We start from the raw sequence: 23,372 nt of genomic DNA on the forward strand, positions 1-23,372 counted from the left end.
CGTGGATAGGTAAGTATCCACTAACCTAACCCCCCTAACCCTCCTTAGGGGTGCCTAACCCTAACCACCCCCTTCCCCGCTGCCTAAACCTAAGTCCCCCGGGGTGGTGCCTAACCCTAAGTCCCCCCCGGGGGTGCCTAACCCTCCCTCCCCCTAGCCTAACCCTAAGTCCCCCCCGGGAGCCCTAAACCTATTCCCTCCCCCCCCTACGATCGTGATGCCGGGCACCGGTCTCCCGGGGTCGGGGAAATGCGGGCGTCTACATCCAGACGCCCGGCATTTCACACTTGCTGGGATAAGACAGTCGGGAAGCCGGCTGCCGGTATATAGGCAGTCGGCTTCCCGTTAGCAGACCTCAACCCAGAGAGAGATAAACAGATGTAAGTAAATCAACCCGGCATGTCATTGTTTACCTCAGCTGTCCTGGCCCCTTAGCAGGAATCGGTATGAAATACTGCCGGCCGCCGGTGGTTCGATTCCCGGCAGCGCCTGGCCGACAAAAGCAGAGTTCCCGACAGCGGAAGCCCGGCAGCGCTGGAAATCCCGATCGTCGCTAAGGTAAGTATAGACCACCCTAACCCTCCTTAGGGGTGCCTAACCCTAATCCCCCCTCTAAGTGCCTAACCATCCCCTTCCCCGCTGCCTAACCCTAAGGTCCCCCCCCCCGGGGGTGCCTAACCCTAAGTCGTCCCCCCCCCCCCCCCCCCCCGGGGTGTGCCTAACCCTAAGTCGTCGTCCCCCCCGGGGTTGCCTAACCCTAAGTCGTCGTCCCCTGGGGGTGCCTAACCCTAAGTCCCCCCCACGGGGGTGCCTGCCTAACCCTTCCTCTTCCTAGCCTAACCCTGCCTTGGGGGGGGTGCCTAACCCTAAGTCCCCCCCGGGTGCCCTGGCTCTCCTGACCCCACCTCCCCCCGCGGCTGTCCGCTGGCGGCATCCGGCATCCCTTCGATCATCCCTTCGATCTCCCGGCGTCGGGGAAATGTCAGGCGTCTACATCTACACGCACGGCATTTCTCCCTCGCCGGGATTTGACAGTCGGGAAGCCGGCTGTCGGTATTAAGGCAGCCGGTTTCCCGATTGTATACCCCTCAGCTGCTCCCCCTGTGCCTGCCCCCCGTCTTCCCCGCCTAATTGGTCCCCCTCGACCCGTTATACTTACCACCACAGTATATGGTCATGTTCTGTGCATTCGGTGCACGTCACAACTAACATGCATCTGGTTACAGCACCTTATGCCTCAAGATTCATATTGAATACACAAGAGACAGTACAAAAGGTTTTATTAATTGTTCCAATATTATGTACTCTGACGATTATCATCAGATCCTGCTGTTGGCGAAATCAGATGCTGTTGCATCTTGCCCCCATCATGGCTAACTGTATCGACCCGTAAGAATTGTCTTTGGTAATATTGCTTTTTTCTTTCTTTTTGGGTTGATCACACAAATGCACTCAACCAGTATATTGAATTCAATTCTCTATCTTCATACACTGGGATTTCTAAGTAGAATAATGCATTTCAAATATAAGCAAATTGTGGGATTATAGTGAATGTATCAGCAGAGCATTTCTTAAAAATAATAAAAGGTGTTGCCAGCTGTGCTTAAAACTTTTTCTCTTTTTATTCCCAGCAAATCATGAGGGATCGTTGGATGAATGTGGGACACGAAGATGATGAGTTGAAACCATATGTTGAGCCAGTTCCAGACTACAAGGATCCCAGAAGGACAGGTCGGTGCCTCTTCCTTTTATTTGTATGAAGAAGCTCCTCATAGCGCTCAGTGTTATTGCTATGGTATGATGGTAGAGAGCTCAATCACATGTTTCATTTTGCAATTACAATTGGAGCAGAAATGTTGACTCCACACTTCTGGATAAACAGCAGGTTTAGAACTTCCCAGGTATACAATCACAGGAACGTGAGAGCACTGAGCCAATACAACCTGATACATATGACTGCTCGATGTTCATTATCAGATGTGTGCGCTTTTGTCTATGAAAAGTACTGCAGTGTAGTGGAAAGTATAATAAGATGAAAAGAAATATGCAGCATATCTTACTGCCTCTCCCTCGGAAAAAGGCACATACATTTTTCTTTCGCCCAATGTGTGCACACTGGAAACCTCGGAGTATAACGTCTCCTCTAACTGCCATCACGTTTCAGCTGTATTGTCACGTGGCTGTGAGATGACTGAAGTGGTACCTTGGTTGGTGCCTCTTACGTTTGCCCCCTGCTACCTAAGAACTACTTGTACTGCTGACATAATTGGGAGCAGCATGAAAGGATAGATTGTGCATTGCCATTGCAGCTTAAATTGATTGGCTAATCTCTTCCCCCCAGCCCCCCCCCCCCCCCCCCCCCCCCCTCTGGAGAGAGAATGGAATAATTACCAACTTTACCTGGCAGCTGCACATCAGTAGTTTGTGTAGAGTCTCCAGTACTGTAGGAGCCAAGGCAGATTGTGGTTAGTTATTGTTTGTGCTGTACCTGGGGATAGTCTGTGTTTCTGGAGAGCTGTCTGTGCTGGGCTGTGGGGTAAGTTTTATTATCTAAAAGCCAGCTATTCCTCCTTGATTGACTTTCATTCACTGAGCAGAGCCCATCAGAATGGACATACATACTGAATTCCAGATCACCATCTCTATATACCTTGTGTTAGAGGAGTAACAGATTGAGGTTAGTGGTAATTCTGATTGGTTACTTTTAGACTTGCTGGGGGTCTGTCTTGCAGGAAATGTTCTCATGCAGGTTTTACCAACTGGAAAAGTGAATGGGGGTTCAGAATTCCTTCTGCTTCATTCTGAAAAGTTCTCGGGTACAATCCTGTTCATCTGAGTGTGCTAGACCAAAGGTTCTTGTGCCCTGTATCAGCAACACAGGAGGAACCGGCTTGGGCCAATGGCCTAGCGATGTTAATGCAGGAGCTTGTTAACATTTCCTCATCCATACAGGGTATTTACCAGTCCCACTGTCCCAAATTAGAGCTCACAAACAAAAATAGTCCTGCTGTTTTTTCAGTCCTGTGGTTTATCAGACTCTTGTGTTCTTCCAAGGAGAAAAGAGAGGTGACTGTGGTATTTCATCTGACAGAGTTTAAGCGATTTACAGTAATACTGGCTTTTTGTTAAGTATAACTGAGGTTCCTGACACTTCACTTTTTAAACCAAAGACAAAATAATGAGATTTCCTTCCCTGCCCCTTCAGAAAATTTGCTTATGATGTGTCTTACAAAGCCTTAACCTCTGCTTGGTGGGGACATTAATAAATCTGAATTAATTTTCAAAGTGGAATGGTTATCTAGAGCCCCACAATTCTCATTCCAAATGCTACAGGTCTTGGGGATGGCAGAGATAGGAAGGCTGAGATTATACTTAAATTCATTTACTTTGCAGCTGGGGCATTTTAGACCCAGCTGGAGTTAATATGGTAGACAGGTGGGTGGAACAGCTTGTGAAGGGCTTGCAGTCTGGTGCCTTGCCAGAGCAGATTTGGGAGGCTACTATCTGGTGAACAATGTTCTGGATGCCAGGACAGGATAACCTTCTCTATGGACTCAACAAGCCAAACACAGCTAATGCCTGTTTCTACTTCAGGGTCCATAGGGTATCCACAGGATACCTTGGGGTATAGGTGATGACGTCAGTCTTCAGGCACCACAGAGTTAAAGTTTTCAGTCTCCCAGGATGCATCTGGGTCCCTCCTATACACCCCGCCCCTGGGCCAAGGCATCCCAGTTTCGTTGGTGCCTGGCCGGAGTCGTAGGCACTGTGCAGAGGGGGGCTATGAAGAGCCCCTGAAGTTTCTTTTAAAGGCAGCGCTGGCTGCACATCTGGGAGTACAGCATGGACAGTCAGTACTGACGTCCATGCCGTCTCCCCTACACCCCGCCGGTACCAGAACGCCGGTACTGATCCGGGGATGCTGGTAGACATCTGGGGTCACGGCTAGCGGTGCCCCCAGATGTCTTGGACCATGGCCGGATCCCAGGGGATAGCAGGTAAGCAGCGGGGTCCCGCGGTGGGTCCCCGCTGGTCACATGGTCCTGAGTCCCCAGGCAGGGGGCTCCCTGGGGACTGGCTGCAGCCTGGAGCCAGGCGACCAACCTGCGCTTCCACTACCCCCTGGGACAGCGGTCCGCTGCTGAGCGGCATGCGCTGCGGTGTTCCAGGAGTTAAATGCATGCCAGGGGAGCGCGCTTTCCCTGTTTCAAAGCCGGCGCCTCCCCTGCTGCACACAGCCTCTCTGCTCTGTCTGATTGGCCATAGTGTGTCAGCGCTCCTCCCCCAGGCCGGCCTCTTTCATCCTCTGCTCCTCGGTGGCCATCTTTGAAGCATGGTGAACGCTGCTGGAAGCCTGTGAGCGGTGGCATTGCGGTCTGGGTCCCCCAGCATACCTCTCCTCTGTTTGTCACAGGTCAGTGTATGCAGCGCTGAGTCCTACCAGCCTTGGGGTCTGTTTAGTTGAGAACCAGCGCTAATAGTGCAGGGATTTGTTTCTTCTGCATTGTATGTGACTAATCTGCTAGCCTGCTGTCTGTACTTTCACTTTCTACTGTCAGCCTTATTACTGTCCCTGATCTTGCTCTGCTCAAAGCCCTTGCGGTGCGCGGTGTGCAGGGTGTTATTCACACTATACCAATACGTATAGGTGTGAGTGTCACATACTTACCATCATGTCTGAGACTGACTTTCCTCTCCAGCTCATGTGTACTAAATGTAAGGTACCAATAGCGGAGGGGGAGGGTAACACGGAGGGGTTATGTCCCCAGTGCCTGGCACTGTCACGGCCGATTATGGTCACCCAGACGGTTTTGTCCCAGCGGTCAGTGGTGTCATCACCCATGCGGGAGTTCCCGAGACAATTGATGGTACCCCACAGTCTCCCTGTCCCTTCCCAGGTTTCTCCGGAGCCTGCGTGGGTTAATACTCTAACTACATCGGTTCAGCATTTGTCCCATGTTTTACAGGGGGAGTCTGTTGCGGCCTCATAAACGGCTGGTGGCGTCTTTATCTGCTCCTTATGGGGATGACGATGAGACGTCAGATGATGGGGAGATTCTGGATCTATCTGACCAAGAACCTCTCCGTACCAAAGAGCCGGACGCTAAGTCCAAGGTGTATATCCCTGGTCTTATTCGAGCGGTCCGCTCGGCTTTAGTTATGAGGATATTGATCCTTCGGTGGCCACATTCATATATGCCTTTTAAGGATATTAAGGGTGAGGCTACGGTGTTCCCTCTTTCTGATCAATTAGTGGATCATTTAGAGGAGGCGTGGAAAAGTCCAGGTAAACGGTTTCAGCCCCAGAGGCGCTTAGCCGTGGCTTATCCGTTTGCGGTCAATTATTTTTCTAAGTGGGAATCCCCTACGCAAGTGGATTCACATGTCACACGATTAGTCAAAAGTGCCACGTTGCCTATGCCTTCGATGTCATCCTTGAAGGATGTCACTGACCGCAAGGTGGAGATCTGCCTCAAATCCGTTTATTCCCTTGCAGGGAAGCATCCAGACCGGCTCTGGCCGTGTGTTGGGTAGCCAGAGCTATGGAACACTGGGCGGATAATTTGGAGGCGTCTTTGGACTCTGACTGTTCGGCTGAACAGACCGAGTTGGTGGGCAATCTCCGAGACTCGGCCACTTACATTAATGAAGCGGCCTCACCTCTAGGATCTCCTCTGCAGCCGTGGCTGCTCGTCGCACCTTATGGTTGCGTTCTTGGAAAGCGGATGCGGATTCCATAAAGGGATTGGAAGGTCTGGACAGGTACTATTTGGTCCAGATCTGGACAAAATAGTCGCTACGTTGGCAGCAGCAAAATCTGCATGTCTTCCGTCTGCTACGATTCCTTCTAGTGCTGGTGGGTCGTCCTTTCGGCCTCACAGGGCCCAAGGTAGGCCTAAAGTACAGTCCTTTCCACAGGACAAGCTGGGACCAAGAAATTTTCCAAGCCCAAGAAACAGGTCTGGAGTACCAGACGTCCGGCTCCTAGGTCAGATAACAAACCTACGGCCTGACGGTCCAGGCCTCCCTTTGGGGTACCCCAAAGTGGGGGGCGCCTGCTTCAGTTCGCCCAGTGCTGGTCGAGGACTACGACAGACACTTGGGTTCAGGAGGTGGTGTCTCACGGGTATGCCCTCTCCTTTCGGCACAGGCCTCCATCCCGGTTCTTTACCACAGGCCTTCCGCTAGACCGGAGCAAGGCCTCGGAACTGCGGAAGGTTTTGCACACTATGCTCCAGGCCGGAGTTTCAGTGCATGTTCCAATTTCCCAGAGGTGCCTGGGTTTCTATTCCATTCTATTTTTGGTGCAGAAACCCAATGGGTCTTACCGTTCAATACTCCTAAAGGCCCTCAACAAGTCCTTGAGGGTGCCTCTGTTTCGGATGGAGACCCTGCGGTCCATTATTCTGGCACTGGAACCTGGGGACTACATGGTGTCATTGGACATCCAGGACGCTTACCTGCATGTCCCTATTCTTTTGCGCCATCAGCAGTTCCTCAGATTGGCGATCTGCAACAAACATTTCCAGTTCCAGGCACTGCCTTTTGGCCTGGTGACTGCTCCACGGGTATTCACCATGGTCATGGCGGCTCTTCTGCGGACGCAGGGAGTCCGACTGTTGCCTTATCTGGACGACCTCCTATTGATAGCGGGGTCTCCAGAGCTTCTTTTACGCCATCTGGATCTGACGATTGCGGTACTGCAACGTCACGGCTGGTTGACAAACTGGCAGTGGTCCAATCTCACCCCGTATAAGAGGATCCTGCACCTCGGGGCCTTATTGGACTCCAGGCAGCAGTGGATCTTTGTGACGGAGGAAAAGATCCTTGCTTTGTAGTTGAGGATGCGCAGTTGTCTGCAGTGTCGTCGAGTGTCGATACACTCGGCAATGAGGTTATTGGGCTCAATGGTGTCGGTATTCAACATGGTGGAGTACGCCAAATTTCTCTCCAGACCTGCTATTGATCTGGTCCTGATGGAATGGATTGCCTCAGTGTCTCAAGTCCCAGACGATGGGGCTCACTCCGGACGTTCGCCTGTCTCTAACCTGGTGTTTGCAGACGACCCACCTCAATCTCCCAGCATTATCAGCAGTGTTCATCCTGTGAGTCCTCAACTGGGAAGCGGATTTTCTCAGCAGGCAGGACGTGCATCCGGGAGAGTGGTCGTTACACCAGGACGTCTTTCAGAGTCTGGTGGACAAGTGGGGTCTTCCAGAGATAGACCTCATGGCGTCCCGGCACAACAAGAGGTTGCCAGTGTACGGGTCTCGAACAAGTGATGAAAAGGCGTCTCTGGTGTATGCCCTGTCCGTCCAGTAGACGTTCCAGTTTGCCTACCTTTTCCCTCTGTTTTCCCTTCTTCCGTGGGTAATACGGAAATTCAAATCAAGAAGGAGGTACGCTACTGTTGATAGCTCCCGAGTGGCCCAGACGGCACTGGTTCTCCGACCTTCAGAGTCTGTCAGTAGAAGTTCCTCTGAGGTTACCATTACGACCGAATCTGCTGTCACAGGGTCCTTGTCTTCACCCGGACCTGACTCGGTGTGGCTGTTGAAACGGTCATGCTAAGGTCCAGAGGGTTTTTCTGGCTCCGTGGTGCAAACCATACTAAGAGCTCGTAAACCTTCCTCGGCAAGAATCTACCATCGTGTGTGGCATACTTTCTTCTGGTGGTGTAGACCTAGAGGGTATTCCCTTAGGGAGTTCCGCCTGTCTAGGTTGTTGGCTTTCCTACAGGCTGGACTGGATCATGGGCTTCGCCTGGCTTCTCTGAAAGTGCAGGTGTCTGCCCTGTGAGTCTGGTTTCATCGTAGGATTGCTGCGCTCTCTGATGTGCACACCTTTATGCGAGGTGTTCTTCGCATTCAGCCACCTTTTGTTCCACCGGTGGCGCCTTGGAATTGGGCTGTGGTCCTGAGAGTTCTCCAGGGACCGCCGTTTGAACCACTGGACTCAGTGGACTTTAAATAGCTTACAGCTAAAACCATATTCCTTCTGGCCATTTCCTTGGCCAGAAGGGTTTCGGATTTAGGGGTTCTCTCTTGTAGACCCCCTCTTCTGATTTTTTCATAGGAATGGGGCGGTGCTTCGCACTCATCCGGGATTCCTTCCCGAAGTGGTATCCAGTTTTCACATCAATGAAGAAATTGTTGTGCCGGCTTTCAATTCACCTGGACTTTCAGTGGGTGACGCCACTTGGGATGTTGTGCGGGCATTGAGAATTTATGTTGACCGCACTTCTTCTTTTAAGAAGTCGGACGCCTTGTTTGTCCTCTATGGCTTCTGTAAAAAGGGTTGGCCTGCTTCAAAGTAGACTTTGGCAGGCTGGATTCGTATGGCAATTTCAGAAGCTTATCTTCATGAAGGTCTTCCAGTTCCCTCCTTGGTGAGGGCTCATTCCACTAGGTCTGTGGGTCATTCGTGGGCAGCTAGACGTGGTGCCTCTGCAGTTCAGTTCTGCAAGGCTGCTACGTAGTCTTCTGTCCATACCTTTGTGCGGTATTATGCTTTTGACACCTTTGCCTCTCAGGTTGCTTCCTTCGGGCGGTGGATTCTCCTCTCAGCACAGGAGCGTCCCCACCCTTAAAGGATACTGCTTTGGGACATCCCCAAGGTATCCTGTGGATACCCTATGGACCCTGAAGTAGAAAATATGAGATATGGTAAGAACTTACCCTTGTTATCTCTATTTCTACGAAGTCCATAGGGTTCCACAGGACTCCCGCCCTGTCGCACCTGTACTGCAGATGGGCTTTATTCTGGTCACCGGTTTTTCTGTCTCCCTATGGTGAGAATGTGATTCTTGTGAGTGTCCAGATTTTTTCTTGTCTCTCTTCCTTCTCCTCCTCCGGCCTATGGCTTGTGACGTAACTGAGATGCCTTGGCCCGGGGGCGGGGTATAGGAGAGGGACCCAGATGCATCCTGGGAGGCTGAAAACTTTAACTCTGTGGTGCCTGAAGACTGACGTCATCACCTATACCCCCAAGGTATCCTGTGGAACCCTATGGACTTCGTAGAAATAGAGATAACAATAGTAAGTTCTTACCATATCTCATATTTTAATGCTTGTGAAGCAAGCTCAATGTCTAAGACGACTATAGAGTATCTGCCTTTTTCAGGTAATATCTTATTTGGTCCACAACTGAATAATATTATTAGCCAAGCAAAGGGGGTAAAGGGTTCTTTTCTGCCCGTTACTCGCAGAATTAATGTGTCCAGGTTGCCCTCCATTCAGATTGTTTTGGTTTCCAGTGCCCCCAACGGACTTGGAGATTAGGAGTAAACAGAAGTGTAGAAGGTTAGTTTTTGATGTCTGATTTTTCATACTACAGCATAGTTTTCCCCATTGGAATATAGTAATAGATGGATTTTATTTAGTTAGAATACAAACTATCTGCCTTGTGTAAAAATTCTTATAGACAATTTTCCTCCTTTGCCCTGAGGTTTGCATGTTAAGAAGTGTATTTATAACAGTGCAGGATGTGCTTTGTGTTTTTAAAAAAAAAAAAAAAAAAGAAAACAAAATTGAACGATAAGTGGAAATACTTCCATTTTGTGTGTGTTGAACAATAAATGTACTATATGCCTATCATATGGTGGTCTGTATTTTTTTGTTTTCTGCTGATTGATGAAACTAGTCTGCATATGAAATGCAAACCTATACCCTGGACATATTATTTCCACCCATCCTAACACAAGCATTCTGGCCTGACCCTTCCCCATTTTTATCGTTTACTCGTTTGTCCCTTTTCCCAGATCCCAGCCCACCCCCCCCCCCCACTATTTCTTCGATACATTTCCCCCATATATATATATATAACCACAGTATAAAAATCCTAGAGCACTGTGACTCACATTAAATGATTTTATACACGTTTACCATATCTCTTAATTTCTTTTTACCATCTACTACCACCATATCACCCCACATACCAAGCGCAGACATAAATATAGATTTTGAACAGTATTTAAGGGAGGTGGGAACCTTTTTATTTCTATAGGTCATGCTACTGACCCGCAGTGACCATTCAGTTGCATCACTTTGCGATCCAACATTTGAAATGCAATGTAGTACATATTAAATGTATTAGAGCGAAGGAGGCAGAAGCATATTCAGATCATTGACATGTGCTAACACTAAGGTTATTCTTGCACTATCGTCCACACTATAATTCAAACTTTATAAAATGACAACTGTGTGTTTATGGACATATCACTTGGGGTCAGAAGGACGTTTCCAGTGGTTCTGGTCTTTTACATCAGTTTTATATTTTTGTTTTCATTTGTTCTCTAATTATGCTTCACAATATAGGTCAAAAATGTTTTCTTTAATTCTACAGCTTGATTTATATATACCGTAATTGAATAATATAATATCAGTTTTTCATATTGGCTTGTATAGCAATTACACCTCCAAGTTTTTAGTTTAACAATTTGTATTTTTACGTTTATGATCGAAGGTTGATCAATTACATCTTCTTTTCTTATGCCAGATTATGCTGATCATTAATTGCAAGGTGTTTTTCTATATACAGATTTAATGGTAACGATGGGCTACACACAGGAAGAAATTAAGGATTCTCTTGTTGGCCAGAAATATAATGACGTCATGGCAACCTACCTGCTGCTTGGGCACAAGTCCTCTGAGGTATAGTATGAGATGTGGGCACTCTCTGTTGCCCGTGTGTCTATGAAAGCTGTAAAATTTTAGTAGTAAAATTAAATACTGCGTTAATTCAGTGGTAGCTGAAAAACATCAAAGGTCTTCCTAGCTTCTTGACATTAACATCTAAATAAAGTATTCCAAGTGATAATGTTAAAGAGGTTGATGGAAGCATTTCACTGCAAATTTGTATGCCTAATGTCATTTAACAACTCAACTACCATATCGGTGTGGAGTTTGTATGCTCTCCTTGTGTTTACGTAGGTTTTCTCACACACTCCAAAAACTTATTGGTAGGTTAATTGGCTGCTGATGGAAAGAATGTGTATGGTAATTTAGACTGTAAGCTCCAATGGGGCAGAGACGAATGTGAATATTCTTACTGTACAGAGCTGCATAGAGGGGTGGTAATCGTGGTATATCCTAGCGTGGTAAAGAGGCTGGTTTAGGAACTTGATAATCTTGCCTTCAAAGGTCAGTTTTTAGCGGACGCTTTACAATGTGGAGGCTAAAGGAAAGTATTGTTTGGGAATGCAGAGAATTACACAGAAAGGGTGCAACCTGAAAGGGAACGGGTAATAAGTGTGGATAAGAAACATCATTATTGCGCAGGACGCATAATTCGAGTTGTGAGAGGTGACCGCCAAACACTTGCTGTTCTGCATTGCTTGGCCATGTGTGTTTTCTGCAAGTAACTTGGCATCTTTGCTAAGGTCACAGGTGTTGACAATTCACTAATTAAAATGTAATCTTAAGAATTTTATTTGCCTGTTATTTTGAGGTTCTTCATGTGACGTCATATTTAGTTACAGTAGGTGTGTGTTAATATCCCTACTAATATATAAAAATAAAATTTGTTTGTTGCTCATTCACGACCAAACCTTTGAATCAGTTGACTTGACAGTTTGCATAAAAATAGTTTACAGACCGGGTTAGAACATAAGCTATGGCCACTATTCAGTTAGCCCCGATAATTTTTTGAGGGTGAAAAATTTTACTTTTTATAGTTTTTAAGATTTGGGAAACTCTTGTTAGGGCCCATCCCCTGCCCCTTCCCGGATGAAAACACCTAGGGGTGGAGATGTTGCTATGTGCAACATCTCCCCTTCTAAAAACTCTCACTTTAGTAAATTTACCCCCTAGAATCACGGACCTGTGTGTTTTCTCGGGCGGCAAACCGAATGCAGGCTAGTTATTGGGGATTTTTTTCAGAGCCTGCTAAGGTCCAGAAAAAGAAATAGCTGATGCGCCCACATTTCGAGGCTAATTGGATAGTCCCTGGGGATCATTTAGCCTGCGGTACTTTACTGCTGATAATTGAATTCCCCCAATGGGTTTTCTCATACCTCCCATTCACATTCACGTTTTTTAGGTAATGACGTACCAATGCGTGGCAAGGAACTCATCACGCAGAGCACATATTAGGGAGATATGCATGAACCAGAATAGCTCACTTGAAATATACATACAAAATATGTTACATTCCAATGACTAATGCAATCATCCAAAAAAAAACATTTAGCAGAATTCATTTGATGGATAGTGTGTATCAGAGAGATACTCTGCTCAAGTAAAAATTATATACAAATACACAGGTTTCAGGCACTTCACTACTATTGTTTTTGTTCTTCATAATATTACTTTTAAGTGTTACTCAGATGTCCGCATACAAAATCCACTTTAAATTTCATTCTAATGACATTTGGAAATGGACTTGCCCGGGCAACGCTAGGTACTACAGCTAATGCTGGCCATACACGCTACAATTATCGGGGCGATCCGCCTGATATCGGCAGATCGCCCCGATAATTGTAGCGTGTAGGGGGGCGACCAAGGGTTAAATATTGCTCGGTCGGGCATGCCGGATTGTCCAGCATGCCCGTCCGATGCGATATTTCCCGTTAAACTGTCGGCCGCATCGGGCAGTGTATGCCCAGCCGCAGCCGACAGACAGACATTTCCTGTGTTCCTTCCTACGGAAGGAACAGGGAAATGTCTCCTCCCCGCGGGGCGGAGCGCGGATGTCTGCCGAATACACTGTGAGAGAAATCTCAGTGTACGCCAGCGACATCTGCGGCTGGCAGCCGGACAGATAAAATGTCTGTCGGTCTGAAAAAAAGCAATGAAGAAAGTAGAGATGTCAACATTGAAATACACTGAGGAAAAGCATGAAACAGCCATGGCCAGAAATTAAGTATGCCTGCTAATGTTAAAGTGAGCATCCTGCTAGACATAGGGTTGGAAAGCAGAGGATGGCAATCATGTATCACGCAAAAGCAATAATTCTATTGTAAAAGTAACAAACGCAAAGCATGTTTCCTCCATTCTGAGGACTATATTTAGTAATTTACTGTTCATGGAACAAGCATCTATTTATTTTGTTTTTCCATCTATTTGCTAAGTTGGACAATGACAACATGACCCTAAAGCCTAGACCGCCTCCAGACACCACAAACAAGGTGCACAGAAGTGTATCTGCCAATACCAAGCCGAGGAGGCCCAGCGACCAGGGTAAGTGTTGCCTTATTTCACCTGTTCTTATTTATGGTATTACACATTCTCACAGCCAGTGAACATAATGAAAAGACGCAGTAGGAGATCATCTGATCTGTTCTAAAATGACATGTTCATTGCAGCAGAAGTACTAATGATTTTTTTTCATTTTGTGCCAGTTATCCCCACATCAAATTCCTACTCCAAAAAGACCCAAAGTAACAATGCAGAGAACAAACGGCCTGACGAGGAACGAGAGAGTGGGCGCAAGTCCAGCAGCACTGTCAGAGTGCCACCAAGTCCCTTGCCTGGACTGGAAAGGAAAAGAACCACTCCAACACCGTCTACGGTGAGGCGTGTCATGTTAGAAATAGACATAGAGAGCCTTTCCTACATTATATCATGCATGTTTTAGCTTTAAATCCACATCTATGTTTTACTTTATGAAGAAGCTTTTCTGTACAATACTGTACTGTTCAGTCAAAGCACTAATCAGTTTGTTCGCAAGTCAAAGAAGCAAATTCCTAATATATTGGACCAAATGTAATAGGTAGTCAGTTTTAGTAACAGTACAAACTCGCACTTTCTTGCACTTTTAAAAAGTGCGAGTTTGTACTGAAACTCGCAAATTCAATAGCCTGCGAACTTTTGAGCTCGAGGCTACTGCATTTGCGAGTGCAGGCGAGTTTAGGACTATGTAAACTGACACCTTTTAATGCGAGTAGCATTAAAAGGTGCGAGTTTTAGAGAAGCCATCACAGATCAGTGAGATCCGTGATGGCTTCTGTGTGTGTAAAAAAAAAAAAAAAAAACGGGCACCCCCTCCCCAAAAGCATAACCAGCCCCGGGCTTTATAAAGCCTGTTCTGGTTCTAAAAATACAGGGGCCAAAATGCGTAGGGGGCCCCTGTATATTAAGAACCAGCACAGGGCTTTGTTGAGCTGGTCCTGGTTCTGGAAAATCAGGGGACAAAACGAGTAGGGGTCCCCTGAAAATTCCTGAACCAGCACCGAACTCTTTCTAGCAGGGGGATAATGCCACAGCCAGGGAAAACCTTTCACCGGTTTCCCCGGCCAAAGCATTATCCCTGACTGCTAGTCAGTCCAGGCCGGGGATCCCTGGGGAGTTGGGTAGCCCCCCAATAAAGGGGTACCCCTCTCCAAGGCACCCCAGGCCTAGACTGATAGCCCAGGGCTATCCCTGGCACCCTAGGGCGGTGGGTGCCGGGTTGATAGTGTAAAGTGAAAGTGTAAAATTAAATTTACCATATTGTCTTTATTTGTAGAACCACAAGTACCAGCAAGCCTCCCCTGCATGCTGGTATTTGGAGAACCACAAATACCAGCATGCGGGGCATTACGGGCCTGCTGGCACTTGTAGTTCCACAACTAAAGAAATACGTAAATAAACAAACATACACCGTGAAAGTATAATTTTAATAAAACATACATGCGTTTTCCCTGGCTGTGGCATTATCCCCCTGCTAGAAAGAGTTCGGTGCTGGTTCAGGAATTTTCAGGGGACCCCTACTCGTTTTGTCCCCTGATTTTCCAGAACCAGGACCAGCTCAACAAAGCCCTGTGCTGGTTCTTAATATACAGGGGCCCCCTACGCATTTTGGCCCCTGTATTTTTAGAACCAGAACAGGCTTTATAAAGCCCGGGGCTGGTTATGCTTTTGGGGAGGGGGTGCACGTAATTTTTTTTTATTTTATAACATTTAGCATAAGTACACACAGAAACGTGTACATATCTCATGGATATGTGCATGTTTCTGTGTTAATCTGACCTGCTCAGGATGTACTCGTTAGCCTGAAGCAGGTCTATTATTTGGGGACTTTTGGTAATCTTTTTTTTGCGAGTCTGAAACAGACACTCTATTACATTGGGCGAGTTGATTGTTTTCAATGTGAAAACATCTGGATGCGAGTTTGAGAATGGAGAGTTTTAGTAACTCTGAAAAATGCGAGTTTTAGTGAACAGACACCCTATTACATTGGAGAGTTGTGAAAAATTGCGAGTTTAGCACCAAACTCGCAATTTACCAAAACAGACTACCTATTACATTTGGCCCATTGTCTTTAATGCATTTTAAAGAAGTGGTTCTCTGACTACCCAGCAGTGCATGTTCTGCAGTGGAATAACATTTAGCAAAGGTTTACGCTACATGCTGACTGGGCCACTCTCACACAGAAAAAGGACAAGGCTCAGAATATCAGTGGAGCGTTTATGGAATGGAAATCAATATATACTTAAATGTGCTCCTTACCTGTCATTAATTTAGTACATATACCACTGTCTTTCTGAATGCAGAACATAAGTAGGTGTATGTACAAATATCGATCTGCTGAGTCCTTATTATCCTTGTAAGAAATATTTGTGTTTTTGCTCTTTATAGAACAGTGTATTGTCCACTGGCACCAATCGTAGTCGCAATTCCCCTATGCTAGAGAGATCCAACCTTGGACCTGGATCGGTTCAGAATGGCAAGGATAGGTAAGAACCATTTTCATTATATCTGCTCATTGTAAGGTTTGATTGTTGGAATATCCATTTTCCTGACTCAGTTTCTCATTCAGACATCCCTTCTCAACCTTCCAAATACACTTTGTTATGAAGTGAAGTGGAGAAATATTTTGACTGCAAAGAGATCTATCAAAGTTTATTTTTAACCAAACCTGTTTCTTTTTTATTCATGATGTGGGACAATGCTACCTTGGCTATAGAGGGTGCCATCTGAGGAATATCCACATCTTCAATGTAAAATTGTGTGTAATCTAAAACTCCTCCCCAGAGGGGCAATATCTTCTGCAATGCTGCTATTGCAGGTTTTTTTATTATTTTTATTTTATTTTTCATCTATATTTTGTCATGTATTTCATAGATAAATAATACTTCAATCAATATAAAATAATACAAATAAAGAGATAAAAAAAATAATAAATAACAAAAGAGCATATGCCTAAAAAGCCAACTACTTAAAAAACTCAGCCATGGTCATTGCAATCAGAATATATAAAAATAGTAGTAACGATGTAGCATTTACTTGTAATAACAGTGTCCACAACCGAGAGTTAATAAATTGCCACTTGTAGCCACTTAATTTCAATTTATGCTTTTCCTGTTATAATATTGACCATTTGCAGTTATCCTCATTATATGCATCAATTGTACTTGAAAGCATAAAACAGAAACACAGTTAATTGCACTCTTGGTGCTAAATAGCTTGTGGCCCACACTTATAGCTATAATATTATTATGTCTTTGGCTGGGTTAATATACCGCAATTACCTCCACAGTGTGCGCTGGTATATTCCGTCCTAGACGTAGACTCTTGGAGTACCCAATGCTAAATCAGGGGTCTCTACCAGTATTGCTGTAGCTTTATTCCCGGACCAGTTATCGGCGTCTGTATACGCACTGGAACTGAAACGTCTGTCTGCTTTCGCCGGCGTGCGTCACCGGTCAATGGATTATTTACAGTCACTGCCGTCTCAGTCCGATCTGGAGCATCTGGTTCTGCATACACACTGGGAGAATCATGTAGATACTTGTGGAGCAACAACTACACGTTTAGGTCACCCTTGTGACGTTTTTTAAGTTGACTGCTCCTTCTCCAAACATGCCAGAATAAATAGCACAGTCCTAATTCTTATTGGTTGTGTTAAATTAGGATTCCACATGCGGCTAATTTGCTTTTCTTGGTTCAGTTCCTAATCACATCCTACATAGTGCTTCTCAGCATAAGTGTAAAACCTTCATCTCATAGTTGGCATAAATTATTCATAAAAGTATTCAAAGAAATAATTAAATAAAAAAAATAATAATAAATGTTACTTAATACATATCAGTCTGACATAATTAGTCAGCAGCATATTTCTTCAATTATGCACATATTCATTTAGACAGAGTTCAAATTGGTTTATTTTCTTAGGGAAATTATATTTTAAAACCATATATATCTTTTCTAGGATGTCATTTCTACATACATTTTTTTCTTAAGCTTGTATATAAATATAAACAAAATAAGAATTAACTCAATATTTATATACAAGCTTAAGAAAAATGTATGTCAGATGCCAGATCTGACACTTAAGTGCGGAGACAGACGGTGGGGAGGTGTTTTTTTTTAATGTTGGTTTTCTTCCTTCCTTTGCGCTTTAAGTTTAAACTAGCATCCTATAGGCTACTAAGTGTAGGTGGGATATGGATGAGAGGAGTTTTAGTTTACAAACAATTCTAGTATAAAGATGTTCTCACTTAGATGGCACCCTATACACTTAAGGTATCAGTGGTTTCAGAGACTCTAATTTAACGGCAAGTACCAAAAATCCTTTGCAATTTGTAATACACTTAATCGAAAGGCAAATTGGCATGTAAAGCTCCACTTTTTCAAGCCTCCACTAAACAACAACCATAATCACTTTCTGCATTGTGGAGCATAAAGCAGGGGGGATTTATTAAAGGACGATTTGCAAAATTGGAATGAAAATTACTACATTTTATTTTGAGGTTTTCAGACAGTCTAGATTGCATAATAACAGATGAGATGGATATCACATTCATTTCAATGGAGAATGCATGTCAATTGGTGCTGAAAACCAGTTTGAAATGAATGAGAATATTTTCCATTAGGGAAAGAATGAAAAAAAAAAAATTATTCAACTACAAAAGTTTCAGGTTGTGGGCTTAATGTGTGGTTCTTATTTACTCTCTTAAGCAAACTATGTTCACCAGCTGCTTTCAGCAAAACATGCATTTGTGTCTTCCAACACTGGCATCGTTTATACCTATTTTTCATAGCGATCACGTTGTCTATTTGTCTTACCCATAAGTCTACCCCTGTGTTTTATGACAAGACAGGATCATAGGCAAGTCATAACATGAAAGGGAGTTTACAGAAGCATCATTTGTGTGGTCAGTGCCATATTGTCCATATGTGTTGCGCAAAAAAAAACACATCTGTTGTAGGATGTCTCCTCCCTACCTTGCTTTTTTCCTTTATGTTGGTGTGTGCATCCATATCCTGTTTTGTATCTCCATATCCACCCTCCTCCACCCAGCTTCTCCACGCCTGGCTCCCGTGCCTCCACCGCTTCTGCCCCAGCCACCTCAGCCCGGATCCGTCAGCATCAGAAATCCATGTCCACCTCTATGCATCCTTCAAAACCCACACCTTCCTTGGAAGGCAACTGTGACAGACCAAGGCAAGTGCAAGATTAGGGCTAAGAGTAATTATAAGGATTTCAACTTATCTGTGATATATTCAGGTATATAGAATGCTTTGTGCATAGTGTCCAGACCCCTTTAAATGGCTTATCACACAGGCGATATGTACTTTCTGAAAAATCTCTATAAATTAGGGATGCGCAGGCTCGGATAGGTTCGAGTTTGCACGCTGAGTTCGGAATTTTTCCCTCCAAAAAAACGGAACTCAGAAAGAGGCAAAATGTCATCTTGCATGGACGATCATCATCATTCCTTTGTCCAGGAATGATGATGATCGTCCATGCAAGATGACGTTTTGCCTCTTTCTGAGTTCCGTTTTTTTGGAGGGAAAAATCCGAACTCAGCGTGCAAACTCGAACCTATCCGAGCCTGCACATCCCTACTATAAATGCTAGCATATTTTATAAATTGAGGTTGGGCAGTTACTTGCAAAAAGATTAAGCGCTGTATTTACTAGGCAGCAGGTTTTCGAAGGTACTGTTTTTTGCCGGTTTTGTCCGTGGGATTAAATCTGCAATGATATATTAAAAGCAATCATTTTGCTATCATTATTATTGCCATCTTAAGTGCCGCTGGCACAATTGCCAAAAAGCGGCACCTTTGAAAAACAGCTATTTAGTAAGTATAACCCTAACGCTAAATATCTAAAAATCATAGTATCACAAAACCAAAGCCAATAAGACTGTAATACAGAAATTATGTGTAGTGTAAGTTAAAGGCTGTGTAGCTCACAGGGTATACTGCTGACGTTGTACTCTGAATAAATAAATCTGCATGGTAACAAAATCTTAATCCACACAGGACACCTAGTAACACATTTCAGGCGATACAGAAAATCCTCTTGTGTAATTTCAGTTATTCCTGCATCAGTCCTTTCCCTATTTCTAGAACTGCAAAATATCACCTTTCATGATCAGCATAAAATATTAAGGAAAAACAGCCTAGTAAGGTGGTAATTAAACCAGTAGTGCAGCTTGGCAAGTGTAAAACCGGTAAATACCCAAAATGACACAGTAAATAAGGTAATATTTACACCATTTACATAGCGCTCTCCTGGTAAGTATATTTACTTAAATGTGAATAATGCCAAAGTGTCTAATAAAACACCACTTGTGTTAATCACACAGATAAAGCAAGATAACAAATAACCATAGATATTCCTTCTTTAAAGGTTCAGAGAGTAACAACTCAAGGTCTTTTCATATAGACTTGGATGAGTAAATTCTTTTATGATGCTTTTAGTTGTAGTAGTAACACTCCTCTTTCTTCTCCAGTGTCTGAAACATAGTGTCCTCCTTCCTCTTTGCACTCCATAACAGCATGGTCAGGAGAGAGACATATAAAAGGAAAATAGTGCAGAAATACTTTTAAAACACACATTTTAATAAAGCATTGCACTTATAATATACATGAAACATCAAGCACATAAGAAAGCTCCCCAGTGGCACACAGCTCCCAGCCGGGTGGTTCCTGACGTCTCTCAGATAAAAATAAGGGAAAGTGAGACACTTGCTCCGGATACCAAGGTCCACAGGTCGCATTCTGAGGAAGGACCAATTGGTCAGAAACTTGTTAAGCAACGGCTCTGTGTACTTATGAGACTCCAGTAACCGGAACCTGGATAGCGGTGCGACCTGTGCCTTAAAAATATTAAAAATTTTACCAGCTACTTAGAAAGTATGTTCTAGCAATCAATATGGATGTTATATGAAAACAAAATATGTGACTCTAATAATTACAATCAGTGCTTCAAATGCTGAAGAGCAAACGGCCACACCTAAGACCCTGCAATAAACTGCACTCTTGAAATATTTATACACTCATGTTTGACTAAATCAAATGAGGAGGTAGACTATAAATCCAACCAAGGATTCAAAATAGAAACTGTAAATATCACAGCTAGCAGTTTATGGATGTGACTGTATGCCATGAGTTTGATTGCACATTATCTACTAGAAGGGAGGTAAGGGAAACGCAAATCCGGCACAGCCGAAGATGTATTATCACAGCGGTACGAGACCCCAGATCTTATCTTCTGTGTATGTTGGAATCTTAGTAGTGAGCCAAGTGTGTGTGTGTGTGTGTGTGTGTGTGTATGTATGTATCTATGTATATATATTTATATATATATATACTCCCAAAACTGCCGGCACTCCTCACTTTCACCGTACGTCTGGCCCTGGTGCTTGGTATCAAGAAATCTATACCATCCAAAGAATGACACAGCACTCCAAGGGCTCCAATTATGATGTCACACACCAAGTGTATTTATTGAACCATATAGGTCAACGATTCAGGGCATCCGCCCTTACGTTATGTGAGTGTGTGCTGACGAAAAGGCAGATGTCCTGAAATGACCTATATGGTTCAATAAATACACTTGGTGTGTGACAGCATAATTGGAGCCCTTGGACTGCTGTGTTGTTCTTTGGATGGTATGTATATATGTATGTGTGTGTGTATATATATGATGTGTGCTGCAGGCTTAAATGCATTGATCAATCCATGAACCAAAACCCCATTATTTATTCATATATTATTGTGAGTGATTTAACAATGGTGAGTGCTGAGTTTTCTGTTTTTATTTAAGCAATGTGGTCACAAGCCACTTGCACCCCATGTCCGGGAATGGCAATTGCAGGTCTGCACCCCAAATCCATGTGTATATGTGTGTGTGTGTGGGTGTACATATATATATATATATATATATATATATATATATATATATATATATATATATATATACATGCTGTATCAAGGTTGTGATGCCAGAAAAAAACAGCACTCCAGAGGTTAATGCAAAAAAATATGTAATTAATTTCTCTTGAATGATGCATATCATCCCAAGATGGACTCCGGAATGACAATCACATTTACAGTAGTTTTCAGTCACAAATCAATAAAGTGCAATGTGCCAGGCATTAGCAGCAGTAATAAAATACTTGCAAATTAGTTGCATTCTAGGAGCCCAAGTACATGAGGATATATTGTCAATGCAGCCCAACTGCCGTTTCGGTGCTGAATGGCACCTTCATCACGTGAGCAACGAGAGGGCAGATTGTGTACAAAAGCTGTTGCAATATGATTTTTATACCTTGTTCTTTGGTCCCGATAACAATGTTTAGGAGAATGTTTGTTTCATTTGTGTTTCGTTTACAATCCACAGCACAGCCCCACAAAGAGTCCCTGTTGCATCCCCTTCAGCTCACAACATCAGCAGTGCTGCCACAGAGAGGACCAACTTCCCACGTGGAGTATCCAGTAGAAGCACTTTCCATGCTGGTCAGATTCGTCAGGCTCGGGACCAGCAGAACCTGCAATTTGGAGGTGTCACACCAGCCTCTCCTTCTGGCAATAGCCAGGGACGGCGGGGGGCAACCGGGAACCTGTTCAGCAAGTTCACATCCAAGTTTGTACGCAGGTAAGTAAGCAACACTGAGCCCAAACCATTGCCAGTACTAGTAGAGTAAGGGAAGTATTCACTATAGAAATACTGGATTTATTTTGAGAGAGTATTTTGAAGTAAAACATTGCATTATGTAAACCATTGTATTTCAGATTTTACCTTTCAAAATTGTCAATTATGCTATCATCATTAAAATAAATGAATAAGATAAAGATGTTTTAATGTAATTTTCTATGAGTCACTATTACTACAGGCCAGCAATGAAGGGGTTATAAATCAGTAATTTCATATATAGACGTAATTTTATTTTTTCCTACCCCCTCACTTATCTGTTGTTGTTTTTGTTTTTTCCCTTGTTTTCCTCCCATCCCTTTATCTAGAAATCTGTCTTTCAGATTTCCCAGAAGGTAGGCATGGATCCTCCAACTCCTCATTCTTCTCCCTCCTGTCTACTAGGCAGTCTCTCCTGTTCTCATGTCTACTTAGCACTCTTCCCTGTTATGTCTTCTGTCTCTAGAACAATGTGTGTATGTGTGTGATTGTGGCTATACATGGGGAACTGAGGCAGTTTCAGGCACTAATAATAAAGTTGTTGGCCACTATAAAGTAGTGGCTGTGTTTTTCAGTTTGTAGTTAGTGCCAAATGCACCTGACAAGTGTCTGAGCTGCCTCATGTCTCTTGTCTGTCTTTTCCTAGGTGTAGCTGTTCATTTCCAGGTCTGTTACTGCCTCTGCTACTTCTTTCCTCATGCTGTCGGCATTATAGGTCCTTTCTGATGTAACAATCTTTGCACACTGCAGTTAGAAATGTGCTTTTGGAGAAAGTTTTTGCCCTTTTTTCTACCCTTTGTGCCAGAGAGCTGCTATTCACTCACCTTCCCCACAGATCCTTCACTTTAATATACTATGGTAACCCTGGCCCAGTCACCACAAGCAGTGCGTGTAATTTACCATTGTATGGAATAACTATAGATACACATTTTTAATGATTCCCTAGACAATTTACATGAGTATAATATGCTCTGTAATGGCAAAATTATTTTGTATACAAAAAAACAACACTTTAGTTTAGCACTATCAGCTTCTGCAGTGTTCTAAAGTGTTCCCCCCTCATTTGGTGCTTGGCATTCTGACAGCTTCCTCAGAGAACGTAGAGTGGGTCTTGTGTCTTCTTTTTTTTTTCCTGTACTTTTCCATACACAAACTCCCAGGTACTTGTGCTTCTCACCCTCCATACCTGCCACCTGGATATGTGCGGGATCGCTCTGCGCATGGATATAGGAGTCATCCGCACACACACGGCCAGCTTACTGCATCGGAGAGACTGAGAGGGGGCTGTATCAGCTGCTTCAACTTGTGCTGACTGTAACATAGGGTTCACACTGGTGTTTGTAAATCAGAATTTAAAAGCCTGACATTTTGGGGGGAAAGTAAATTATTAAAGAAAATATATATAGGATGAATTAAGTAACAATAAGGTAATTTATCATTAAAGGGTGTTTATTTGGTGAAATGTAGAATGCAAATTGTCAGGTTTCAGGTATATTCTTGCACTTCTATGCTAGGGACTGCAGTGTT

At 44.1% G+C, this 23,372-nt stretch overlaps 1 protein-coding gene across 5 annotated transcripts in view; it reads left to right on the forward strand.

Annotated features, from left to right (window-relative positions):
• Window positions 1-23,372, forward strand: part of MARK2 (microtubule affinity regulating kinase 2) — a 235,390-nt gene that overhangs the window by 176,737 nt on the left and 35,281 nt on the right. For 2 of the 5 annotated variants that reach the window (XM_088480051.1, XM_088480050.1), the window contains exons 10-17: window positions 1,632-1,731; window positions 10,540-10,652; window positions 13,070-13,178; window positions 13,340-13,509; window positions 15,558-15,655; window positions 18,223-18,366; window positions 21,555-21,809; window positions 22,175-22,201. In XM_088480051.1, coding sequence (XP_088336177.1) covers window positions 1,632-1,731; window positions 10,540-10,652; window positions 13,070-13,178; window positions 13,340-13,509; window positions 15,558-15,655; window positions 18,223-18,366; window positions 21,555-21,809; window positions 22,175-22,201 — 1,016 coding nt within the window. The remainder of the gene's footprint in view (window positions 1-1,631; window positions 1,732-10,539; window positions 10,653-13,069; window positions 13,179-13,339; window positions 13,510-15,557; window positions 15,656-18,222; window positions 18,367-21,554; window positions 21,810-22,174; window positions 22,202-23,372) is intronic. The other 3 variants (XM_088480054.1, XM_088480053.1, XM_088480055.1) reach the window with 3 other exon arrangements.

The sequence above is a fragment of the Taudactylus pleione genome, unplaced genomic scaffold, assembly GCF_031769625.1.
Source record: "Taudactylus pleione unplaced genomic scaffold, aTauple2 ptg000250l, whole genome shotgun sequence".
NCBI lineage: Eukaryota > Metazoa > Chordata > Amphibia > Anura > Myobatrachidae > Taudactylus > Taudactylus pleione.